Below are 24,033 nucleotides of genomic sequence, written 5' to 3' on the forward strand. Positions count from 1 at the left end.
CTCATTTGCTCTGGATGAAACAACGCCGAATTTAGTCGAGTTTCTAAGTCATCTTTCTCCTTATTATACTGTAAACTTCTAGAGGGTTTGTTCACCCACAAAAGCATCTAGTATTGTGTTATTCATACTCTATGTGTGAGATAAAAGGTTTGGGGACAAATACTGAAAACCAAAGGACATTAACCTACTTGACTATGCACTACACACAGTGCTGTGCTCTAGCTATCTTCTTCGTTTAAGCCTGGCACGGAAAGATAAGAGGGAGGGCTCGGTCCTAACTGACTATGGCTTTCTGTAAAAAAGTTACACAGATTACAAAACGCTTTTGATCATGAAGTCTAAAATGTTCCAACCTATAAATAACTGACCCCTCGATTCTTCAAAGTCTCGGAGGAAAAGCCATAAATAAAGGCTTGTAAATGTAAAAAGTTTATACTTTTACATATCTTATTTCTTCATCTTGATCAGCAACAGTAAGTTTCTATAATCTGAAGGAAAAGCAAATCTGTTTTGATCATGTTTTAAATAAAAAGATTATAGGCAGCCTTCCTTTTGGGTTTTATTCCCAGAGTGAAATGGTATAGCAGATAGGAAGTTGCCTCTGTACTACAAAAGTAAAGCAGGTAGAAAAAAATCTGTAGAATAATATCATTTCCCCCAGCTAAATAAGAAGTAAATTAATTCTCCAATTAAGGTATTGTTCAGTTCTCAAGATAGTTTGCCTTTGGAGAAATTTTAATTTCTCATATAGAGAAGTGACTAGATAAATAAAATTTTATTATTAAAGAAGAAAACATATCAAAGTGTGAATAATGAATGTCTGATGAGGGAATGATAGGTGATCTAATTTTTTCTATATATTTTCTATATTTTCCATAATTATCATAATGAGCACATACTACTTTTATACACAAAAAAATGTAGACATTACTTTAGGGGAAAAAATAGCTCCTGTTTAATTAGCATCTTCTTTCCAAGGTACTGTCAGAATTAAAGCTGTATCCCCTCCCTGCAAAAACAGCCTGCTTTTTTTCTGGTGGCCTGTCAGCAGAAATACTGTTCTAAGAATGTTTCTAAATAAACTCAGTCAAACAGTCTTAGATGAGCTTGTTTGGTTTTCAAGAAAAGGACTTTCTAGAGCTCCTGTCAGGCTGCTGTGATATACCTGTCCTCCAGCTGCACATGCAGCCACCAAACCAAACTGGCCTCCTTCCTTCCGTAATCTGTTGGCAGCTGCCATGACCAACCGACAGCCAGTGGCTCCAAATGGGTGTCCCAGGGACAGTGATCCACCCCAGTTATTAAACTTCTCCAAGGGAGGCGTTCCAACCTGGTCATATAAAAACAGACACAAATATAATAAAAATGAGTTTACTTAAGATAAGCATTAGGCCAAGCCCTAAGTAAAAAGCAACAGAACTAGAGAGAAATAACTAACAAGATGCATCACAAATTATTTTACTGCAAAAGAAAAATTCTAGGTCAATTCTGAAAGCCAAGAGTACATTTCTTTTTATTATTTTTTTATGGGATGTCTTCATAGATTTCATCTCAGTACTCCCAAATTTATGTATTTCATTTCTTTTTCATCTAACATCAGAATGGGAAGAATGAAAAACAACCTAAAATTTTGCTTTTTATTTTTCCTAAAGAATTTCCAGGAATATTTTGCAGCTAAGAAACATTATTTAATGAACCACTAAATTCTTCATAGGAGAAGCTTTCCACTTCATACTCTTACTGTCAGGTAAATAAGCTCCGAATATTAAAGTGCTTTGGAAATTCAAACATATTTTTATTTACTTTTTAAGCATATTTTTATTTTTAAAATATTTATTGTTGAAAGTATTACATATGTCCCCTTCAAGCATATTTTTAATCAGACTTACCTTGGTTTTTCTACCCATGTAGTTTTGTGCAAACCAATCAGAATCCATGGCTTTAAAATTAGCCAAAATCTGACCCTAGAAGGGAAAAGAATTCAATAGGACCTTGTTATTAATGTCTCTCGAGGCTTTCTTTTACGCATGAGTTATCTAACTTTAAAGCTGAGCAAATTTTTAAATCAGTTTTCACTGAAAATTTTCTAAAGAAAAAATTTGGTACTTTTGAAGGTCCTTTAAGGGATAGCCTCAAAAGGTAGGTCTTTCTGTACATGTGGCCCTGGATTCTCTCCCCTTGCACCTCTGCCAGCAGTGTAAGTTGGTACTGCAGAGATAAAGCTCCACTTCATTTTATTCATACTGTAAACCACACCATGCTATCTCCCACAAGGACCATTTTATTATTACAGTTCTTTAAATGACTTACTGAGAAAGCTTCATGAAATTCAAAAGCATCAATATCCTTCAGTGTTAATCCTGCCTTTTCTAGAACTTTTGGAGTAGCATATGTTGGTCTGAAAAGAAAAAATAAGCAGTATGTTAAAACTTTAACTTTCAACCTAAGAGCTCCTTCATAGTCCCCAAACTGAATTTTACATAGGTATGAGAATGTCTCCACTGGTCCATGAATTCTACTGTACAAATATTAATTAGGTGCTGGAGCTGTAACAGTGCACTGACTAGACATGCCTCTACCCCATGCAGTTTATATTCCAGTCAGGGAGATGGATAATAAGCAAACAATGAAAGAGAAAGATGAACTGAACTAATAATGTGAAGAGCTAGAACAGAGTTCAAAAGGCAAAGCACAGGAAAGGGCATGGCTAGTTTGAAGAACATAATGGAGGCCAATTAGGTAGAGTCTTGTGAGGGAGGGGGTATTCTAAAATGAGGAGGCTTTTCATAAAAGGCTCTTTTGAAGATTGTACAGCACAGTATGTAGCAATATGAAAAAAATACTTATAACTATAAGAAGAAATTATAGGAACAAGTGGAAAAGAATTCAAAACTATAAAGTGATATACCAACATTGCTTCTTGGCTTCTTGTTAAGATCAAGTATAAAATGACATACCAATATAGAGGATTATTATTGTTTTTTAAAATCCAACACACAGTAGCGGAGGGGGGGTTAGAGAGCAAGCAAAGGACTTGTATGCATGCATATTAGCATAACCAATGGACACAGACACTGGGGCGGTGGGGGCTTGCCTGGGGTGGGAATGGCTGGGGAGGGGTGTCAATTGGGGAAAAAGAAGACATATGTAAAACTTTAGACAATAAAAAAAAATCCAACACACAAACCAATTATGAACTCAGCACTTAACATAGTTTAAAATCTGTGTAATAAATATGGGTAATCAAATACTTTTGATTATAGTCCAAAGATTTATACACTGCCACCTACCCAAGTAAAAGTTGATCTTTTGGATCTTGAGACACGTACACAAAATCCCTAGGTAAAAAACAGAGAGGTTAGCTCCAGTAATAACATGAAGAAACCAGAGGTAATTTATTTAAACATTTACTTTACCTCAAATACGCCTTTGGCTTATAACCCATGGCCAGCGCTTTTTCCTCTGCCATAATCAGCATTGCAGATGCACCATCGGTCTAAAATGTTAATGAGAACAATAATGTTAAATTCTTCAGCCTGTCTGGAGGTCTTTGTATAGCTTCTTCTATGTCCTTTTCTGAATCTACCAACTAATTATAGTTATATGGTGATTCTATATAACAAAACCTTTTCATTTTATCCATCATTAAATCACAATTCAAACACCCACATTACAGTGTTTGACCCATTTTTGGAAGATGTTCAAAAAGTACCATAATTACCAAAATAGGCAAAGAAAATAGGTATAAATATATACATATTTAGAAAAATGTATTCATAATAAACTTAAACCAAAAATTTTGCTTTTGGCACAGAATATGAGAAATTTTATGCATTAAAACAATCTCTGATTTACTTATTTATTTTTACATTTTTTGGACTGTTTCTAAGCTGCTTCCTGCCTGTAGCTTCTAGGTGATATTCTTCTACTAATAGTTTCCAAAACAAGCAAACCAATAGGAGAACAAAAACAGGCAGGCTAAGAACATCAGAACCATGGTCTTCTCTCAATGAACACGCCCCATATGCTTTTTCCCAACTGTTAACTGAGAAGTTGGGGAACAAAGAGTAACCACTGAAAAAAGCCCTTTACCATGACTTCAAAAGAGCTTGACTTCAAAAGAGCTAAAAAACAAAAACACCAAAATTCCAGAGAAAAAGAAACTACTCTGTAGAGTTGGCAAAATAAAAACAATTTCTACCACATTCTACCACCTATATATATAAAAGTCTAAGCAATCGTTCGACCGGTAGCTATGACATGCATGGACCAGCAGGGGGCAGATGCTCAATGCACAGGCATGGAAACATGGAACAGACTGACGAATCTCAGAGAAAAGGGGAGAGTGGGAAGGGTGGGAAGAGATTAACCAAAGATCTTATATGCATACTAGAGGCCCGGTGCACACATTCATGCACCAGTGGGGTCCCTCAGCCTGGCCTATGGGGATCGGGCCGAAACTGGCTCTCGGACTTCCCCCGAGGGGTCCTGGATTATGAGAGGGTGCAGGCCAGGCCAAGGGACCCCACCACTGCAGGAATGCGTGCACCAGGTCTGTAGTATTGTTATAACTCTGAAGAGACTATGTAGGCAATATCAATAGGGTAGCCACAGAGTCTGGAAATATAGTTTACTATACATATATAGTTTTTGGACATTACATTAACAATATGTTCAATGCACCACTGGGCAAAATTACAATAAATGTATTACATTAACACATTTCCAGAAACCATCTATGATGTATTATCTCTGATGATTTGTTTTTCTGATTTTCAATAAAGAGACCAGCACACTCCAGAAGTAATCAAGGGGAATCAGATCTGGCAAGAGTGTAGCCCATGCCACATGGCCCTGTCATATCCAATTTGGTTTTGGAAATGACCACCTCACCAGCCCTTCACCACTCAGGCTTAACAGGGTGGTGCACCATCCTGTTGGAACTACCCTCGGTACCCTTTCCCTAGACTAAGCATGTCAAACTCACAGCTTGTAGGTCACACGTGGCCCACAACAAATATTTTTGCAGCCCAGTCAATATAACGGTATGTAAGAAACGTTTTAATAAAAATTTCATAACTTAATTTTTACAATCACCTATTCTTTTATCTCCAGTGCCTAGCATAGGCAATCAACACTTTCTGGTTAAGTGTTTGAAGAGAACAGCTTTTTGTATCAGAATGGTGGCTGGATCAGATGACTTCTAAGGCCTAAAAAATTCTGATTCCATTTTAATACAATCTTTTTAATGAATTTCTTTTAAGCCTCTATTACTAATACAAGCAGATAAGGCCTACTTTCGGCTTTTCTATTGAGAATACACAAATATAAGTCCTGGCTGGCTAACTCTTGGTTGGATTATCATCCCAATGTGCCACGTTCGATCCCCGGTCAGGACACATATAGGACTCAACCGATGAATGCATAAATGGGTGGAACAATGAATCGATTGTTTGGAGATGATTTCTCTCTCTCCAAAAAAAAAAAAAAAGAGAGAGAGAGAGAGAGATACACAAACATAAAAGTCACTGGCAAACACATAAAACACATAGAGCACTCATTTACCAGGAAAGAGGAGTTTGCAGCTGTCACTGTGCCATAGGGCTTGACGAATGCAGGTTTTAGTTTGGCCATCTGCTCCAGGGAGGAAGGTCGGATGCCATTATCTTTGGTAACTGTATCTTTTCCTATAAAAACATAAACTTTTTAACTCTAAGAAACTACAAGCATTAATATCTTCTCTAGAGGAAAATGCTTTAAAAAATTACAAGAACAAATGAAATGCAAACCATACCAATTCACTAAAAAGAAAGCCTTTTATTAGTATAGTTATCAAGATATCAAATTTTAAACTAAATTCTTCAGATATCTGGGGAAAAAAATCTAAATAATTTAACAAAAAGAGACACTCTATTTTCTTAAGATATTCATTCACATTTGGCTATTGTGTACAGAAATCATATGAACAAAGAATTTAAAAAATAGATATGTACATAAGAACTAAAATGTATCAGGAAGATGTCGAAGAAACTCTTATAAAAACTTCTCTTTAAAATGTTTACCTACTCTGAAACATAAATTAAAACTTGAGTCCCTGCTTATGCATAGAAGGGTGAGTATTTTGGACACAGAACCAAAATACTGAAAAGTCACTTGGGGTTTTTGGAGTTTTAAAGCAATTCAGACCACCCTAACAAGTATCTCGAAGCAGTCCCCTTTACATGGAGTTTTAGGAGCCGTTCACACCACCCTGACAAGTATAATGAAGCAGTCCCTTTACAAAGTAGAGCAAACTGTTTTACCTGGTACTTTGAAGGGTACAACATCAGAAAGGAGTCCTTCATCCTGTGCCTTCTTGGCCAGCCTATGCGAGCGCAGTGCATACTCATCCTGCTCCAGCCGAGAAACAGCAAAGGAAGCAGCCAGCCGGTCTGCAGAGTGGCCCATGGTCTCACTGGTGGAGAACTCGGCCACCGCAGGGAGCTGGGAAAGGAGACACACAGAATCAGGTACACTGTTAACAGGTGTTATTCCACACGGATGGTTATTTGGGAACGTTAAAATCTTTCAGTCAAGACCAAGACAAAAGAAGCTCTATGGTTTCAGAGATCTCTAAAGAGGGCTTACAAATTCAAATTCAAATTTTCCAACCACTATCTTCTTTCCCCACCTTAACCAAACAATTAACCATGCCCTGTAACTATTAGAGCATAACTGAACCCAGGCTGTCATACCTAATTCTAAATCTCTGCAGTGGGATGCTTTGGAAACACAAGTCTTTATGTAAAAGTTCGCAAGTCTTACCTCAGGTGTTAGGAAATTCAATCTGAATTTAGAGATTAAAGATAGTCGTTGACCCAGAGTCTTGGCTTTGTTGAGATCAAGCATCATTTTCCTCATTTTCCTTGAATGACGAATAGGGACGTCGGACATTAACTCTACACCACCTGCCACAATCACATCAGACTGGCCAGAAGCAATCAAACCAACACCTACAGGGCACAGGTCAATGTACATGAACATATTTTGCAGAAAGTCACAGGCCATGATAATTTAAGCTTCCTGATTTAAAAGTTGTGACAGTCAACAGCATTGTACAACATCTGTAATTGAGGTTTTTATCTTTTCAGGGGGATTAAGATGATTTTTTAAAAAAATATTTGTATTGATTTTAGAAAGGAAGGGAGAGGGAGAGAAGAGACAGAAATACCGATGAGAGAGAAACATTGATCGACTGCCTCCCACACACCCCCCACCGGGAAATCAAGCCTACACTCAGGCATGTGCCCAAGGATCAAATAAAAGACAAACTTGAATTACCATGTACCCTCTTCTTTCAGAAAAACATACCTGTGGTCATGGCTTGATTGGCAGAGATGCAAGCCATGGTGACAGTGTGAGCAGGAGTCTTGTCAGAGAAGCCAGCTCCAAGGGCAGCCTTCAGAAAACAGTGAGTGACATCATGTTATAGGTAAGTGACATTTTGAGTGTTACTTCTCTGTGTGGTGAACCGGGAAAGGGTTTGAGTTTAATATTCTACACAGTAATATTTAAAATAAAATTAAGCCCATCACAGAAATGTTTTACTCATTTTTCATCTAGCTATTAATTGACAATCACTCTGCAAAATTCTTGGTAGTTAATTTCTAGTATGATGTACAAACCTACATCTCACCCAATTTCTTAGCAATGCTTTGCTCAGAGCCCTTAAAGATATCAATACATAATTTGATTTCAATGTATTTAAATTTTCAAATAAACAAAGTAAACCTGTTAAAAACATATATCATGTCATATGTATCATTGGGTGGGCTCCTCAAACACGAACATAAGTTCTAAAGAACTGACCACTCATAAACGGTTCTCACTACATCCATGCCCATTTTATACTCGTCTCCACTCACTGTCAGCCAGTCCCGCTCACTGACTGATACTTCAGAAGGCACTCTGTAGTTTCAATGCAAAGTCAAATGGAAAAACTTGCCAAATATGCAGGAGTTCAAGTCGATTAAAGGAACTTTGAGAAACTGCCTTAGCCACAGTGAGCCTCTGACAAATAAGGGTAGACCAGTTAATAACTGGAAAAGAGAAAACTGGCCAGGATGATGACACAATAGGTCCTTGAAAAGCAGTTTGAGGGACCTTGAGAAAAACTGAGACCCTCTGTGAATTTCGAAAAAATGGCCTCTGTTATGATGGCACAGTAAAGTTAAACATGAAATGGACTCATATTATTTTATCATACTATTTATTGGGGCTATCAGGCTGCCAATAAACCAATCAATGCCAGATTCCACTGTTTATGTAAAGAATTAATGCATATGTACAACAATAAAATACTTATTTTTATAATTAAAGTTTCATTATAAAAATAACACTCTCAACTCCCCCTGCTCTTCCTACTACCATTTACTATGAAATTCTCATTTCCATTCAGGAAATTCATTTTTAGTGGTCTTTTTCTGAAACTATTTAACGATCATCAGAATCCAAGCTCTCCTATAATTTGGTAAAATAAACATGTTTTCAAAGTCTAGATTAAAGAGGTTCAATGTTACCTTCCTTTATATTTACACTATCTGTACAGTATTTACCATAATCTATCGAAATATAAATATGCTACAGTATTATACATGCAACATGATCTTATTCTGGTCTTCCCAGACAGGCCTGATACTAAGTACCCAACCTATTTTGCTGGAAACTACTCCCTGCCAACTGCACATCAACCTCTCCATGTAAACCAATCCAAAATGAAGAGAGGCAACTCTTCAGGGGGCAGGGGAGAACGCCCTAGTGGGGCAAGTGTAAAGGGCACTCAGGTCACAACAGCCAATGCTCACGAGGTCCTTTCTAGCATGTGTAATACCCTTGGCCCCAGCTGCCTCTCCGGACAGAAGGAGCTGTAAATAGAAGTGGTTGCTGGTGAGCCTTGTCCACATGCTTCTTCTATTTAAAGTTTAAGTAGCTCTGACAGCAAACTTAGGCTCTAGAATAGTACACTAAGGAGAAAGGGGAAAGGTGCCTCCTAGTTAAGTTGGAGAGAGCTTCAGTAAAGTCAGGCTCATGTGAACTCAGCACAGAAGCTTTTTAGGATTTCATATTAATTTTGTTAATACAGACAACAGGTCCTAAAGAAATTCTCTAGCTTGAAGTTATGTTGGCTGTTAGGTTACATATCTCCTCATCTCAATCTTTCCCTGCATCCACGGCAAAAGTTACCCGCAGTGCAATGCAACTGGTGTCAGTATAGGGCAGCGAAAGGGAATCTACCTCATTAATCAATAGCTGAGACCTGCATATGGATATAAAATCTCCAGAAAAATTTCAGGGAAAAACATTATGGCTTTAGAGTTAGGACAAAATAGGAATATTCAGAAATGGGAACAGTTTTAATATTTATTTTTTAAGTGCTCTTATAGGAGTCAGCTTGTTTTTTCAGAATGTAAAAGTTGAAATGTATTATGAATAGCTTGATGTACTAATGAAATTACCATATTCAATACATTTAAAAATGTGAAGGCTGGGAAAAACATAAAAACCAGAGGAGGGGGACAAAACAACCACCTCTTAACCTCTTCCTGTTCTTACTTCTTTCCTGACAACAAACAGTTGATTTTTGTGGGCTGCAGTAACGCCAGGCCCTCCATAGTTACAGCTTTACTGACAGGGGAAAGGTGAGGCAGAACAAACACTGCAGTCCTGCCCATTTTCCCATCTCTGGGCTGACAGTGATGAAGTAATTGGCCTTACAACTATACTGAACACAATAGCATAGCAGGCAGAGCCTAGAAATCAAGAAAATGGTTAGCACACTGAAATGTGCTTTGGAGCCAATGTTACCCAAGTAAGCACTGTCAAATTTGGGAGCTCAAAGACCTGTTAGACATGTCACACAAATTCCATTATCTTGGTTACTCAATAAACACTACATGGAGTCATGCCAACTAGGGCAAAAGCAAACTCCTGTGAAATAGTTTTTTTGTAACCACTCCTACGTATCATCTAGTCAATGGAAAAAAAAAAAAGAGTAAGCAAGGCTCTAACAAAAACCATGTTATCAGATAAGTTATTTGCAAAATGTTAAAACTTTAAGTTAATTAGAAGCTATGCTCTAACATTATTAAAAACTCCCATCAGCCACACTCTGCCATAATATATATTCCCAAACCAGCTCAAATGATTTGATTGTTGTGTAGCATAAATATATACCAGTAGACTACAGTGTACATCATTTGATTTATACACTAACTAGAGGCCCGATGCATGAAATTCATGCAAGGGGCTCGGCCCTCGCAGCCGCGGTGGCTGCCCTCAGCCTTTGCTGCTGCGGCAGCAGCAGCCCCCGCTTCAGCCCCAGCTTCATCCAGAAGGTCATTCGGCTGTCCGGTCTAATTAGCACATTATGCTATTATTATTATAGATTCTTTTAAATATAAGTAACATTCATTATTCAAGTTATAAAATCACATTATAAGTCAAATAAAACTTTACTTAATGGACTTTAATAGCTTTTAAAGAGTAAATTTTATTAGTTGAAATACAAATTGACTCTTGTATCAATCTCTTTAAACAACATAAAGTTTGTTTTACTCACCTCTCTAGCCACATTGCTTGTTTTCACTTCCTGTATAACTGTGCCAAAGATAATATAATCAACAACTTCCTTTGGGACATTGGTCTGATGCAATAAACTCCTGAGAGCAGAATCAGTCCAAAGCAAACAAATAATTAACACATCAAGGTAGTGTGATAGATCATTTAAAACATTGCACTTTTTTCAAAAGATTAACCTTGAATTTAAAAGGGCAGAAATTGTATCTTTTCCTTAATTTGACAAGCACGTGGCTGGCACCTTATCAAAGAAGAAATGAATGAAAGAGCGATTTAAAAAGTCAACATGTGAAAAACCAAGATGGCGGCATAGGTAAGCACCTAAACTGCTGCCTCGCACAACAATTTCAAAACTACAACTAAAAGACAGAACGGACACCATCCAGAACCACAGGAAAGCTGGCTGAGTGAAAATTCTACAACTAGAAGGAAAGAGAAAAGCTCACAGAGAATTGGAGGTACGACAAAGGGTCTTTGTGCACGCAGAGAGGAAGGGTGGCTGAGAGCCTGGCTGACTTTCTCTGGCGGAAGGGGGAAGGAAGCCCCCGACCGCAATGAACCCCAGTTCTGACTGCACTGAACCCCAGTACCGGGCGGAACCCCGTGGACCCAGGCTCATACAGGGGGAGTCTGGACTGTCAGGTAGAGAGAAAGGCACCCGGAGACTCGGAGACCTGGGGGAGAGCCGGGGGAGGCCCGGCAGGCAGGGTTCTGGAGGTGCACGAGCCAGTGTGTACAAAGGCTGCGGAGGTTGCCACAGGCTTTCCCTAGCAGAAGGGAGTCCAAAGCTCCTGACTGCACTGAACCCCAATTCTGACTGCACTGAACCCCAGTTCCAGGCGAGCCCCTGGGGACCCGCGCTCTTATGAGGGGGGATCTGGACTCTCGGGCAGAGACTCGGGAGCCGGGGAAGACAGAGGTCTGCAGGCACGCGCATGCCAGTGCGCACAAAGGCTGCGGAGGTTGCCACAGGCTTTCCCTAGTGGAAGGGAGTCAGAAGCTCCTGACTGCACTGAGCCCCAGTTCTGACTGCACTGAACCCCAGTTCCAGGCGAGCCCCTGGGGACCCACGCTCTTATGGGGGGAATCTAAACTCTCGGGCGGAGACTCGGGAGCCGGGGAAGGCAGAGGTCTGCAGGCACGCACGCGCGCAAGGGCAAGGCTGACTAGAAGCCAAGACTGTCTGCTCCACCCTGAGACTCCACCCCATCCAAGCTGAGCACAGAGGTTATTGCAATTTGGCAAGTCTAATCCTATAAGGCTGTCTCCAGCACCGAACTTCTCCCAGCGTAGACACAGCTGATCCTTACAGCCAACTGGCCTGGGGGTCAATTCCTCCCAGTGATACCAACAACAATCAAGACTTAACTACAACAAGGCTGTACACACAGTCCACAAAGGGGTGCACCAAGAGTGTCCACCTCAGGTTAACTGAGGAGGCCAACCCACTGGGCCATATAGGAAACCTAGCACACAAATCTACCCTACCAACTCAGGGAAGCAGTGAAAATGCGGCGTCAAAGAAACAGATCACAAACGAAAGAAATGGAGGAAAACAAACGACTGGATATAGAATTCAAAACCATGGTTATAAGGCTTTTCAAGAATATCCTAGAAAAGGCCGATAAATATAACGAGATCCTCGAAGATATAAAAAAGGACCAACTAGAAATTAAACATACACTGACTGAAATAAAAAATATTATACAGAGACCCAACAACAGACTAGAGGAACACAAGAATCAAGTCAAAGAATTGAAATACAAAGAAGCAAAAAACACTCAACCGAAAAAGCAAAAAGAAAAAAAAATCCAAAAAGTTGAAGATAGTGTAAGAAGACTCTGGGACAACTTCAAGCATACCAACATCAGAATTATGGGGGTGCCAGAAGAAGAGAGAGAGCAAGATACTGAAAACCTATTTGAAGAAATAATGACCGAAAACTTCCCCCACCTGGTGAAAGAAATAGACTTACAAGTCCAGGAAGCGCACAGAACCCCAAACAAAAGGAATCCAAAGAGGACCACACCAAGATACATCATAATTAAAATGCCAAGAGCAAAAGACAAAGAGAGAATATTAAAAGCAGCAAGAGAAAAACAGTTAATTACCTACAAGGGAGCACCCATATGACTGTCAGCTGATTTCTCAACAGAAACTATGCAGGCCAGACGGGAGTGGCAAGAAATTTTCAATGTGATGAATAGCAAGAACCTACAACCAAGATTACTCTACCCAGCAAAGCTATCATTCAGAATTGAAGGGCAAATAAAGAGCTTCACAGATAAGAAAAAGCTAAAGGAGTTCATCACCACCAAACCAGTATTATATGAAATGCTGAAAGGTATTCTTAAAGAAAAGAAGAAAAAAGTAAAGATAAAAATTATGAACAACAAATACATATCTATCAACAAGTGAACCTAAAAATCAAGTGAATTAAAAACCTGAGGAACAGAATAATCTGGTGAATATAATAGAATCAGGGGCATAGAAAGGGAGTGGACTGATAATTCTCAGGGGGAAAGGGGTATGGGGGCGTTCAGGAAGAGACTGGACAAAAATCATACACCCATGGATGAGGACAGTGTGGGGGAGGTAAGGGCAGAAGGTGGGGTGGGAACCAGGTGGAGGGGAGCTATGGGGGGAAAAAGGAGAAACAATTGTAATAATCTGAATAAAGGTTTATTAAAAAAAAAAGTCAACATGTGATGCTCAACTGGCAATGAGAAGTTATACAAAGAGAATAAAAAATAATATGGAATAAAATAAAACAGATAAGTAAACAAAGTAATGTTGGGAACCAAGTTTTCAGAGAAAAAGAGACAAATATAAAATAAAAAAGAAGTAAAATCCAGGTATGTTAAATTTAAATTTGAAATATCAATATAAATGCAGGATTTAAATAATATATAATAATACAGTTCTTTCAATTTTATTGTGCATTTGACATTTTTTAAAATAAAAAGTTTAGGAAAAGCTTACAAATTCCAGCCTGGGACCATAATAGAAATAGGAAAATAAGCTGGAAAAGATCATTTGATCATTTGAGGAAAAGATCATTTTTATTTTTGCTATGTTTAGCCTGAGGTAGCAAAGAAAGTTAAATTTAGAGATTTGTGAGTCTTCTACATAAAAGAATAAAGATTAAAGAGATGAAATATTTAAGAAAAAACATGTACACAAAGACATGCAAAGCTCTAAGGACTGAAATTTGCAAAACACTTTAAAAAAGAGAGAGGAAGAATTCTAGATTTAAAAAAAAAAATAGAGAAGAATCTGTCAGGAGATGGAAAGGAAATCAAAGACATAACATTAAGACGTCAAAGAAAGACAATTTCAAGTGGTAGTGTCAAACGCTATCCTATATAATGAGAGGAATATGCTGATTATCCATTATGCCGTGAGGCGTAATGACCAGTTTGGGGCAGGGCAGCAAGCAAGCAGGAGGCGGAGAGCTACAGGAGGGGGCAGGGCAGCAAGCTATGGGGGTGGGGGGAGCTACAGGAAGGCTGCTGCGACCTACTGGCGCACGGATTCATGCACAGGGCTACTAGTAGAATATAAAGAGAGTGATGCCTCAGAAAAGACTGGTGCATTTCACGATCACAAAGTCATTAGTATTAAGAGAAGCTTCCAAAGTATAATTACTATAGATTAATGGGAATGGAAATGATTATTATGAGATTAAGGAGAATAAATGGAATAGTAGGAAAAGAGAAGCAACTGTTGCTTTCATTCATTCTTTTATTTTTTTTAATATACTTTTATTGATTTCAGAGGGGAAGGAAGAGGGAAAGAGAAACATCAGTGAGAGGGAACCATTGATAAGCTGCCTCTTGCATGCCCTACACTGAGGATCAAGCCTGTAACCTGGGCATGTGCCCTGATCAAGAACTGAACCCTGAATTCCTGGTATATAGGTTGATGCTCAACCATTGAGCCACACGGACTGGGCACTTTCATTCATCTGAAAGTCTGGCAGGAAGAAAAGAATCAGAACAGATGGGCAGAAAGGTCAAATGAAGGGTGGCTGGCTGAAGACACAAAGGCAAAGCATCAATGGACAATGAATGAGATAATGCCTTACATCCATCAGCTGCTTGAATTTGTGCAGCGCATATGGCTGAAATCAAGAATAAATGAATCTTGTAAAAGCTAATAAGTGTTTTCTATTATGACCACATGAAAGTCAATATATCCTAGATAAGGAAATTCTCTTAAACATGCTATTTCAAGTGTGAAAACTGGAGAAAGGTGCTTTAATGAAACTGCATTTACTTACGAAAGTGCTGCTCTAGCCAAATCATGTGGCATCAGGTCTTTATATCTGGGGAAAGACGATAAATAATTTAAACCCAAAGCCTAGACTTTTACTAATTTGTTTTTCATTTTATTTGAAATATCTAAAGAGATCTTCTAACATATGCCGCTGCAGATGCATTTAACTTTATTATCCTAGGCAGTCCATCACTTCTAATGAAGAAATAGTGTGATTTTTACTACTTGTCATCCTTAAATATTTGGCAAGCCTTAACGCAGACTGAGCTGGCTAAGAATCTAACAAAATTTTACCCAATATCTTATTGTTCAGCATAACATATGTTAAATATTCTTTAAATCCCATCTTTTGAGTTCTCCTTTTTAAAAATATAGAATTTATTGATTGATTGATGCCTAAAGAGACATGAAGGATATATTAGGACATTTTAAGAAACTTTTTATTTTGAAGTAATTTGAGATTTACAAAAAAAAAAAAAAAAAAAAAAATGGAAATAGGAAAGAGGTCCTGTATACCCTTTACTCCTCTTCCACTAATATCCTAAATATATAACCATGAAGCACTTGTCAAAACTAAAAAATTAACATGGGCACGATACAGTCACTAAGCTACTAACTTTATCTGGATCTCACTAGCACCTTTTTACTGTTCTGTCCCAGAATCTAATCCGTGCATTTTGTTTTCATGCCTCCTTAGTCTCCTCCAATCTATGACAGTTTCTCAATCTTTCCTTATCTTTCATGACCTGACACTTGAAGATTAGGGTTATGGATTTGGGGAAAGAATATCACCGAGGTAATGTGCTCTTCTTATTGCTTCATATCAGGGTGTACATACTATCAATATGACTTATTAATGTTGATGTTAACTTGATTACTTGCCTAAAGTGGTCTTTGCCAGTTTCCGGGCTGGTCTAGTACCATTCTGGTTCTATATTCTTGGGGTTGTGCTATTCTGAGGTTTGGACCAGTCCATCGACTTCAATTCTGATAATTTCCAAGAGGCCAAAGCAGTGGATTAAAGGCCCTTCAGAATGCCCATGGTCCCACATCCTCAGTACTCAAATTCTGAAGAGGCACAGAAACAATGTGCTAATCTCCAGACAGGAAAGGATATCTCTGCTAGAAGCAAGGTATCTGGACTCGCACTAGGTTTTCATACTAGGCTTGTTCATGAGAAAGGATGAAAAACAAATTTGCCATATTTTTTTACCAGTGGCTTGACTTATTCTGTATTAATTTCTGAAAATGTTATCCCTATATTAAGTAGTCCACTAACAACAATATTACCTACTGGGTTACATTTACAAAGACCACTTTTTAAAATACATATTTTTTTATTGACTTCAGAGAGGAAGGGAGAGGGAAAGAGAGAGAAACATTGAGGAGAGAATCACTGTTCAGCTGCCTCCTGCATGCCCCACACTGGGGATTGAGCCAACAACCCGGGCATATGCCCTGACTGGGAATTGAACCATGACCTCCTGGTCGACATAGGTTGACAATCACAGAGCCACACTGGCTGGGCAAAGACCACTTTTAAGGAATACATAAACTGTGTGGACTGATAGATGTGTTAATTAACTTGATTGTGGTAATCATTTCACAATGTATATTAAATTATCTCATTGTATACTTTTTAAAAAATCACAACCTAAATTGATACCGTTTTTATGTGTCAATAAAGATCGGGGTAGGGGTGACATAAATTCATTTCATACTTACGAAGTGCCTGACAGCAAAAATGGAATGCGAACACCATCCACCACCACGATATTTCTCACGTTGGGTTTTGCCAAGGTTTTCTTCGTATTAGTCTGAACAGCTTTAAAACAAAGTTCAAAGAACTATTAGTTAACATACATGAAGTCAGATGACTTTTTACATTTTCATTTTTTTATTTTTTAAGGATAGCAGCTGGTTTAATGATGTATTAGTTAGCTTTGCTGTAGTAACAAACCCCCAAATCTCAGTACCATTACCACAAGCATTTATTCCTCATTCATGTTACAATCCGTGGCTGCAGGGCAGCTGCTGCAGCTCTGCTCCACTGTCTTACCCTTCTGGTACCCCAGCTGAAGGAACAGCCCTAATCTGGGAAACATGTTTTCATGGCAAAGGAAAAAGAACATGAACCTTCCACACCATGGCTCTTCAGGGAAGTACACTCCTCGCCAGGGGAAGGGGTGGACACTGCAAGAAGTCCCATGGCTACAGGTAAGGACATATAAAGCCCTCTAGGTACAACTTATGACAGTAACTCAACATGCCAAAAGCTTTTCCAGTTTAAAAGGCACAAAATCCTAAAATGTGAAAAACTGAGGAAGAATGCAGAGTCCACTGTCCAAGTGTATCATAGTCCTCCATAATGCAAAGATCAGGAAAACTGGCAAACCTTTTAGGGGATCTGGAGAATGCCAGATTGTAGGTGTTTACAGATGTAGAAACAGGACCCAGTTTTCCTGGCCCCCTCTTACACCAAGGTATCTTCAGTATCTACACCGAGCAACCCTCCATGCTCATGAAGTAACTAGAGGTCAGTCTCAGCTTTAGTGCCTTAAAATTACATGCATGGTTTGTATATATGCAGTCTGAGGGGTAGCTTCTCCAAAGCCTTTAACTCCACAAAGGTTCAGAACCAGGTCACTAGATCCTGAGTCAGTCCAGTGAGTTCCGTGGGTCAGTTGCTGTGGTAACTGCAACACATGGTCCCTTCAAAGAGGTAGGCTGGTAGTTAGCACAGCTCAGAGTCCTTAAGGATGCCTTGACCAAGGCAGAGAGTTTTGTATCAACAGAGGAGAATGAAGGCTAGCTGAGGCTCAGCACTTTGATCAGAGCGGCTGCAGCTCAAGGAAGTCAGCAGCTCTTCCCCAACCACAATGTGGAAGGACTGTCTCCAGGGTGACAGAAAAAAAAGTGTTGGATTCTAAGAGTATGTCCAGCTGATTCAAGTATGCTGTATTCCAGGCAGAGGCGGGTCTGGGAGGAGATCCAGGTGGCCTGGCTCCGCAGCCTGGCTCAGTCACTTTACCTGGTGCACCTTTCTCCCCCGGAGATAATTTCTACAAAAAGGAGAGGATTCCACAGACCAAAAATGCTGGTTGTCAGGGTTTTTACAAAGTACCTGGGCAGCGTGGCTCAGTGGTTGAGCATCAACCTATGAACCAGGAGGTCATGGTTCGATTCCTGGTCAGGCCACATGCCTGGGCTGCACGTCCAATCCCCGTAGGGGTCGTGCAGGAGGCAGCTGATCAATGACTCATCAATGTTTCTCTCTCTCTCCCTTCCTCTCTGGGGTGCTGTAGCACCTACAGCAAGGTGCTCTTAGGAGGCACCCGGTACAGTTCTGCCCTGTCCTCATCTTCAAAGTAGACCTCTAAATTATCAGGGCAGTATTTTTGCTCTAAGTCCCAAGAGGGTGTTTCACCAAACATCACGATTAGATGATCAATAAACCTGGAGTCCTTATGAAAAGCAGAGATGAAGTCCGACTGGGCATACCCCGGGTACAGAAAGAGCACAGGCCAGCTCAGTCTGCCCTGGTCATCTACACTCAGCCTGGTGCCCTAGGGGTTCTCAAAGCTGAGCCCATCCAGGAATGTACTGAATCTTCATCCTCACTGGCAGCTTCAGAGACTAGCCTGATGTTCCTAGCCTTGATGGCCTGACGTAAAGCCTCATTCTGATTCTGCTCCTTCTCTTTCAGCTTTGCTTTCCTTATATCCCTCTGTTCAGTTCACTTTAGTCTGTCTGCTTTAATCCTCATTTCCAGAAGCTTCTTCTCTTTGGCATCTATCTGCAGCCCCTCATCACACCAGTTCACAGCCTGAGCAAAGTTTTTCAGTTCCAGATGGCATAAGGCACCTCTTACTATTGCTTTGAGGTGGCAGGGTTTTAGCTTTCTGGCAGCCGTCACATCATCGAGAGCAGAACGAAAATTGCCCAGAAAGTACTGTGCTGCTGCCCAGTTGGTATAAAGAACAACGTTCAAATCAGGGTCTGCACGTTTTCTCTTTAAGCCTTCAGTGTATGAAATCACAGCTTTTTCACAGTCTTTTTCTTTAAAGTATTCATTGCCCTCATCTTTAGAGGTCTTGGCCTGTTCTTCTGGAGGTCGCTCGTCATCAAAAATAATTGACTGGAGGCAAGCCAGGTCAGGATTCTCCTTGGGATCAATTTTTGACGGTGCTTTCTTCATAAACAGGGGGATCTTTTCAAATTCCTCTTCCCACCGGTCCTCACGGAAGCGGCCACGGTAAGCTGGCTCTGGAACTTCTCCAGGAAAGAGTCCATGGCGTCCTCAGAGGAGGCGTCCCGTCTCGGGCCACTCCATGGCATCTCCGGGGCCCTACCACCACCACCCCGTGGTCCCCACCCGGCTTCCAGCGGTGCGAGCGCCCTCCCCTAAGTCCTCTGGGAGGCGCCTGTGACTTTTTACATTTTTAAAGATAGACATTCTAAGAAGAAGTACATCATTCAATGTAATTCACTAAAACACGTGCGTGTGTGTGTGTGTGTGTGTGTGTGTGTGTGTGTGTGTGTAAAGGCTAAGAAACTAACATTACAATATATTTAAGGTAAATAAAGTAATTTTTATCATATAAATCCAAATATTTAAGGTAAATACAGAGATTATACCTAATGGTGAGGGTATTTATGCCATTAATAAACTTGTTTCTTTTTATCAAGTGTTTGACAATCTATTACAGTGTAGATTACACTGACAGCAACCAATGTGACACGTAAGCCTGACCTTAATATTGGAAGTCAAAATAAGTGATGTTGTTTCTCTTTACATCCTATCTAATAAAAGGCTAATATGCAAATTGATCATACGGTGGAACAACCAGTCGCTATGACGCACACTGACCACCAGGGGGCAGATGCTCAATGCAGGAGGAGTGCCGCTCAGCCAGAAGCCCTGAGCTGGGCTCACGGCTGGCAAGCACAGCAGCGGTGGCGGGAGCCTCTCCTGCCTCCGCAGCAGCACTAAGCCGGCAGGCAGATATCAACTGAGGGCTTCCTGACTGCAAGGAGGACACAGGCCGGGCTGAGGGACCACCCCAAGTGCATGAATTTCATGCACTGGGCCTCTAGTATCTTAATATTCTTGCTTTTATATGTAGAAACAAAGGCCATTTGGTTGATGACTATTGTCACTCTGCAAAAACCTAAATGCTTCCTGATTCTGTTTGACTCAAATTGTCTAATTATTTTCTATCATCAAAACAGTAACCTTCCTCTAATTTTTTAATTAAAAAATAAAACATGAATATATGCTTGAGGTAAAAAAAGAACAAAAGTGAACCATACTAAAATATGGAGAGTAAAACCTTTTTATGCCCTCCTCCACCAAATTATTTCCTTCCCAGAAGTAAATCCTATTAACTTGGTGTATATTCTTTCAAACTTTTGTTCTTTTAATTCATATACATGTACACACTTGTGTATTATGTATATTTTTCTGACTTACTATAACTTGACAATCTTTTTGTGTTGATCTAAAGCTATCTCATTCTTTCGTTGTTATATTGAAATTTACCTGCTATCATCATTTCTTCATTATCAGAGATAGAGAAAATTTCTAAATTGCTGGGAATAAAATGTTAGCAATCACCTTAACACACCCACTAATATCATAGAGAACTATTTATGATAAATATCTACAACCAAATTGAAGGAAATAGTAGTCAAAACTAAGAGTCGCAAGAAAATGGGGTATAAAGATTCTCCTGACAGCTCTAATGGAGATGTGTTGGTAAGGGAGATAAAGGCAACAGGGAGATGAGTGAGGAGACTATAGGAAATTCAAGCACAGGTACTAATGCCAGGATAAAAGCAATACCAATGTGAATGGAAAGGAAGGGGTCAATACAAGAGATTTTATAAAGGAAGTTACCTTAATGACCAATCAGATATAGAAAGAAAAGAAAACAGGATTGCACATCTTAGAGAGTGAGAAAACCTAGCTATTCTAGAAAGAGTAAGAACTAGTTTTGGAAGAAAGATGATTTTATGTTTAAACATGCTACCTTTAAGGTGATGGAGAGACAGCCAAGTGGATATGTCCCTTTGACAGGTAGCTAGAGATGCAAACTAAAGCTTGAAGCAAAGTGAGGTGTAGATGGGATATTCATGAGCTATTTGCGGTGTAGAACACAGAAGCAAAGCAGAGACCTATTTTGAAGTGCCTGCTCACCCAGTGCCTTCTCTAAAGGGTGCTGTCCTGCTTACAGTCCCTGCCAGGGATAGCCATACACATCATGTCCCTAAGTCCATAGCCAAAGTTGATTAGATTCAGGATGGGTAATGGGCCCATCCACAGAGTAGTCAGCCAGTAAGCCATGTCATCTACCTATAAGTGATAAACTGTGCCAGTCAGGTTCTTTCTCTTAGGAATCTAAGCAAAAAAAGCATAGAGAGAAATGCCAATTAGTTGAAGCTGAAAGGATGCTATGAGGAAGAAGCAGGCTTTTTGCTGCCCCATAACTGTAGCTTACAGTTTACCAGTCTGTTCAAAAGCTGATGATGGACTTCAGCAACTGCATTCAAACTAAATGAAACATTAGTCCTGTTTTTCTGTTCACGAATTGAATAAGCAGTCACTAACTTGAAAACATGCTGGGGAATGTTAGACATCAGCCAAAATAACGAGACTCGGTCAGATTGACAAAAGTAAAATTATTGTTTTTTTAGACAATGAAACTAAAGCACAAGGAAGTAAAGTGACCAGTTCAAGGCCACACTGCCAGAAAGAGGTAGAACTGAAAGAGAGTAGAGATCTCCTGAATTCTGGTAAGGAGCTTTTTCTATTAAGCTATCATCCAAGTAGAAATACCATTACTAAAACCAAAATCAGAAGTCACAGGTTGATACAGAACCTGGCAAGGAGAATATCAGTATGAATTTGTCAGGATGTTTTTTAGCATTGGGTTTACCAAGGGGCTAAATGACCATGTATAATCAACAAATTTTCTTACTTCTTCATTTGATATTGACCAAACAATCTTCTTTTATTAACTAGTTTCCCAGTTACCCCTATTCCAAGAATGGTTCCTCTTGTATATGGGGCAAGAAGATATCCACTAATAGAGAAGCCTGTCACTAATTGCAGATTTAAAATGTTAGCTTTTAGCTCTACAACAGTCTCAAGAGCGTTAGCAAATCATCTCTAGGATGGACAGCCAGTAGGTGAATAAACCAACCAGCAAGGTTCATGGAATCTCCATGACTCCATTAGGTTCGAACCCTAGAAAGCAGCCTCCTGTCAACATCCTTGAACCCAACCCTACACCATGTAATAGCATTATTGATTGGCCTTACATTATTTGAACTGAAAGGCAATGGTGTTAGTCATGTTGCTCATAAAAGAGGGAAATCTAGGAAATTAATTTTGGTTTTCATTAAGAATTCACAAATCTCAAATCTAATATTTAAATTAGAAATGTTTATTTTACAAATTACTATACCTGGGGCAGCTCGTAGCTGGGAGGAGCAGCTCAAGGGTCTTAGAGCTAGAAGACAAAATACAGTGTTTACAAAAAGCAATACAATCCGATTTCTGTGTAAGATACTGATAAATCCAAATCTAATGCTAAAAAAGAAAGAACAAATTAAACTTACAAAATCTGAGGGCCCATGTTGAACTGGGAAGGTTTTTAAAAGTGTAAGTCAAGATGGAAGTCATTTTGAAATCTGAAAAAAAGGACAAAAATATATCCAGGGTTATTTGTTTCTGTATAAAATATCCCTAGAAGTAGAAATAAGATGTTAAAATAAAGGATGGCTGGAAGGAAGGAAACTGAGTAACTAGGGGATCAGGTGTAAGAAAGACTTGCCATCGTATACTTCTCAATTTTGAAACATGTTTTAACCTAGAAAAAGAAAAGAATAAACTGGCAAGTTTTACCTATGAAGGCTGTGGGAGCCAGCCTCTAAGATAGCATGCCCCATAAAACAATCTCCGCATTTTATAATTCAACCCTTGTACAGTCACCTCCCACAGTGCCACAATTGGTCTGTGTAAACAAAAGAATATGTCAGAAGGGATGGTATGCTACTTCTGAGATTAGGCTGCAGTGGTCAGCAAACTGCGGCTCGCGAGCCGCGGTTTGCCGCTCTGTTGACTAATGAGTTTGCCGACCACTGGGCTATAGGAAATACTGCAGCTTCAGTCTCGGTCACTCTCTTAGATCATTGGCTTGGGGGAAGCCAGCTGGCTTGTCTCCCCCTGCACCAGCCCTATGAAGAGGCTCATGTGGTGAGGAACTGCTGCCTCCTGCCAACAGCCATGTGAGTGCGCTTGGAAGTGGATCCTCTAGCACAGGCAAGCTTTCAGATGACAACAGCCTTGGCTGACTACAACCTCATGAGAAACTCTACATTAGAACAATGCAGTTAACTTGCCACCAGAAACCATGAGGTAATACATTTTTATTGTTTTAAGCTGCTAAATTATGGGGTAAATTGTACACCATAATTACCCCAAATATAATAGATAACATAAAAGCCATGTTTAAATTCCCTTGGTTAGACTAAAAAGAGGATACTCTATGGCTTCAAAAATGAATATATATTTTTCCAAATATGTTGGATTGCAAAGAGATGAAGGGATCCAAGCTGTAGGCTCATCAGCCTAGGGATGGATATTCAAGGGACTCTGGCCAGGGAGATACGAATTGGCACCACTGTTTCCAGGAGCTACATATGATGCCACATGAGTCCGATACACAAATTTCCTTAAATAAAGTTCATCATGAAATAAAATTCATAAAAATAGTCAAGAACATGTTGATAAAGAAAAAGGGGGACTTTACACTAATAGATATCAAAACTTTCTATAAAACACCAGTAATTCAGCAGTGCAATTCTGGCACAGGGATAAATAAAACTAGTCAACAGAATGGGCTGTAGCAAGTTTGGAAGCATACTCATGTGCATGAGAATTTAGTTTATAATAGGGATAACATTTCAATAAGTGGGAGATGAATTATTCAATAGATTTGTTGGAGAAATGGTTAACCATTTGGGAAAAAATTTAGGTCCATAAATCACACCTTAAGTACAAATAAATTCCAGATGGACTAATCTAAATATCTATCTATTTTAAACTACAAAAGTACTCAAAGCTATTAGAGAATA

The 24,033-nt window shown here is 39.5% G+C and overlaps 1 protein-coding gene and 1 pseudogene across 5 annotated transcripts in view; both read right to left on the bottom strand.

The window, feature by feature from the left end:
* Nucleotides 1–24,033, bottom strand: part of HADHB (hydroxyacyl-CoA dehydrogenase trifunctional multienzyme complex subunit beta) — a 34,510-nt gene that overhangs the window by 5,441 nt on the left and 5,036 nt on the right. For all 4 annotated transcript variants that reach the window (XM_080684291.1, XM_080684292.1, XM_080684294.1 and 1 more), the window contains exons 2-15: nucleotides 22,516–22,587; nucleotides 22,362–22,406; nucleotides 16,618–16,717; nucleotides 14,897–14,941; nucleotides 10,598–10,697; nucleotides 7,351–7,438; nucleotides 6,805–6,992; nucleotides 6,303–6,483; nucleotides 5,566–5,687; nucleotides 3,417–3,496; nucleotides 3,291–3,338; nucleotides 2,311–2,398; nucleotides 1,890–1,964; nucleotides 1,166–1,330 (exon numbers count right to left, since the gene is read on the bottom strand). In XM_080684291.1, coding sequence (XP_080540417.1) covers nucleotides 1,166–1,330; nucleotides 1,890–1,964; nucleotides 2,311–2,398; nucleotides 3,291–3,338; nucleotides 3,417–3,496; nucleotides 5,566–5,687; nucleotides 6,303–6,483; nucleotides 6,805–6,992; nucleotides 7,351–7,438; nucleotides 10,598–10,697; nucleotides 14,897–14,941; nucleotides 16,618–16,717; nucleotides 22,362–22,406; nucleotides 22,516–22,579 — 1,389 coding nt within the window. In that variant the 5' untranslated portion in view covers nucleotides 22,580–22,587. The remainder of the gene's footprint in view (nucleotides 1–1,165; nucleotides 1,331–1,889; nucleotides 1,965–2,310; nucleotides 2,399–3,290; nucleotides 3,339–3,416; nucleotides 3,497–5,565; nucleotides 5,688–6,302; nucleotides 6,484–6,804; nucleotides 6,993–7,350; nucleotides 7,439–10,597; nucleotides 10,698–14,896; nucleotides 14,942–16,617; nucleotides 16,718–22,361; nucleotides 22,407–22,515; nucleotides 22,588–24,033) is intronic.
* Nucleotides 17,915–19,188, bottom strand: LOC308256212 (tetratricopeptide repeat protein 4-like; annotated as a pseudogene). The gene is made up of 2 exons: nucleotides 18,205–19,188; nucleotides 17,915–18,049 (listed from the first exon to the last, which is right to left on the bottom strand). The product of its transcript is annotated as a tetratricopeptide repeat protein 4-like (transcript).

This window comes from Plecotus auritus (genome assembly GCF_963455305.1).
Source record: "Plecotus auritus genome assembly, chromosome: 8".
Lineage (NCBI taxonomy): Eukaryota > Metazoa > Chordata > Mammalia > Chiroptera > Vespertilionidae > Plecotus > Plecotus auritus.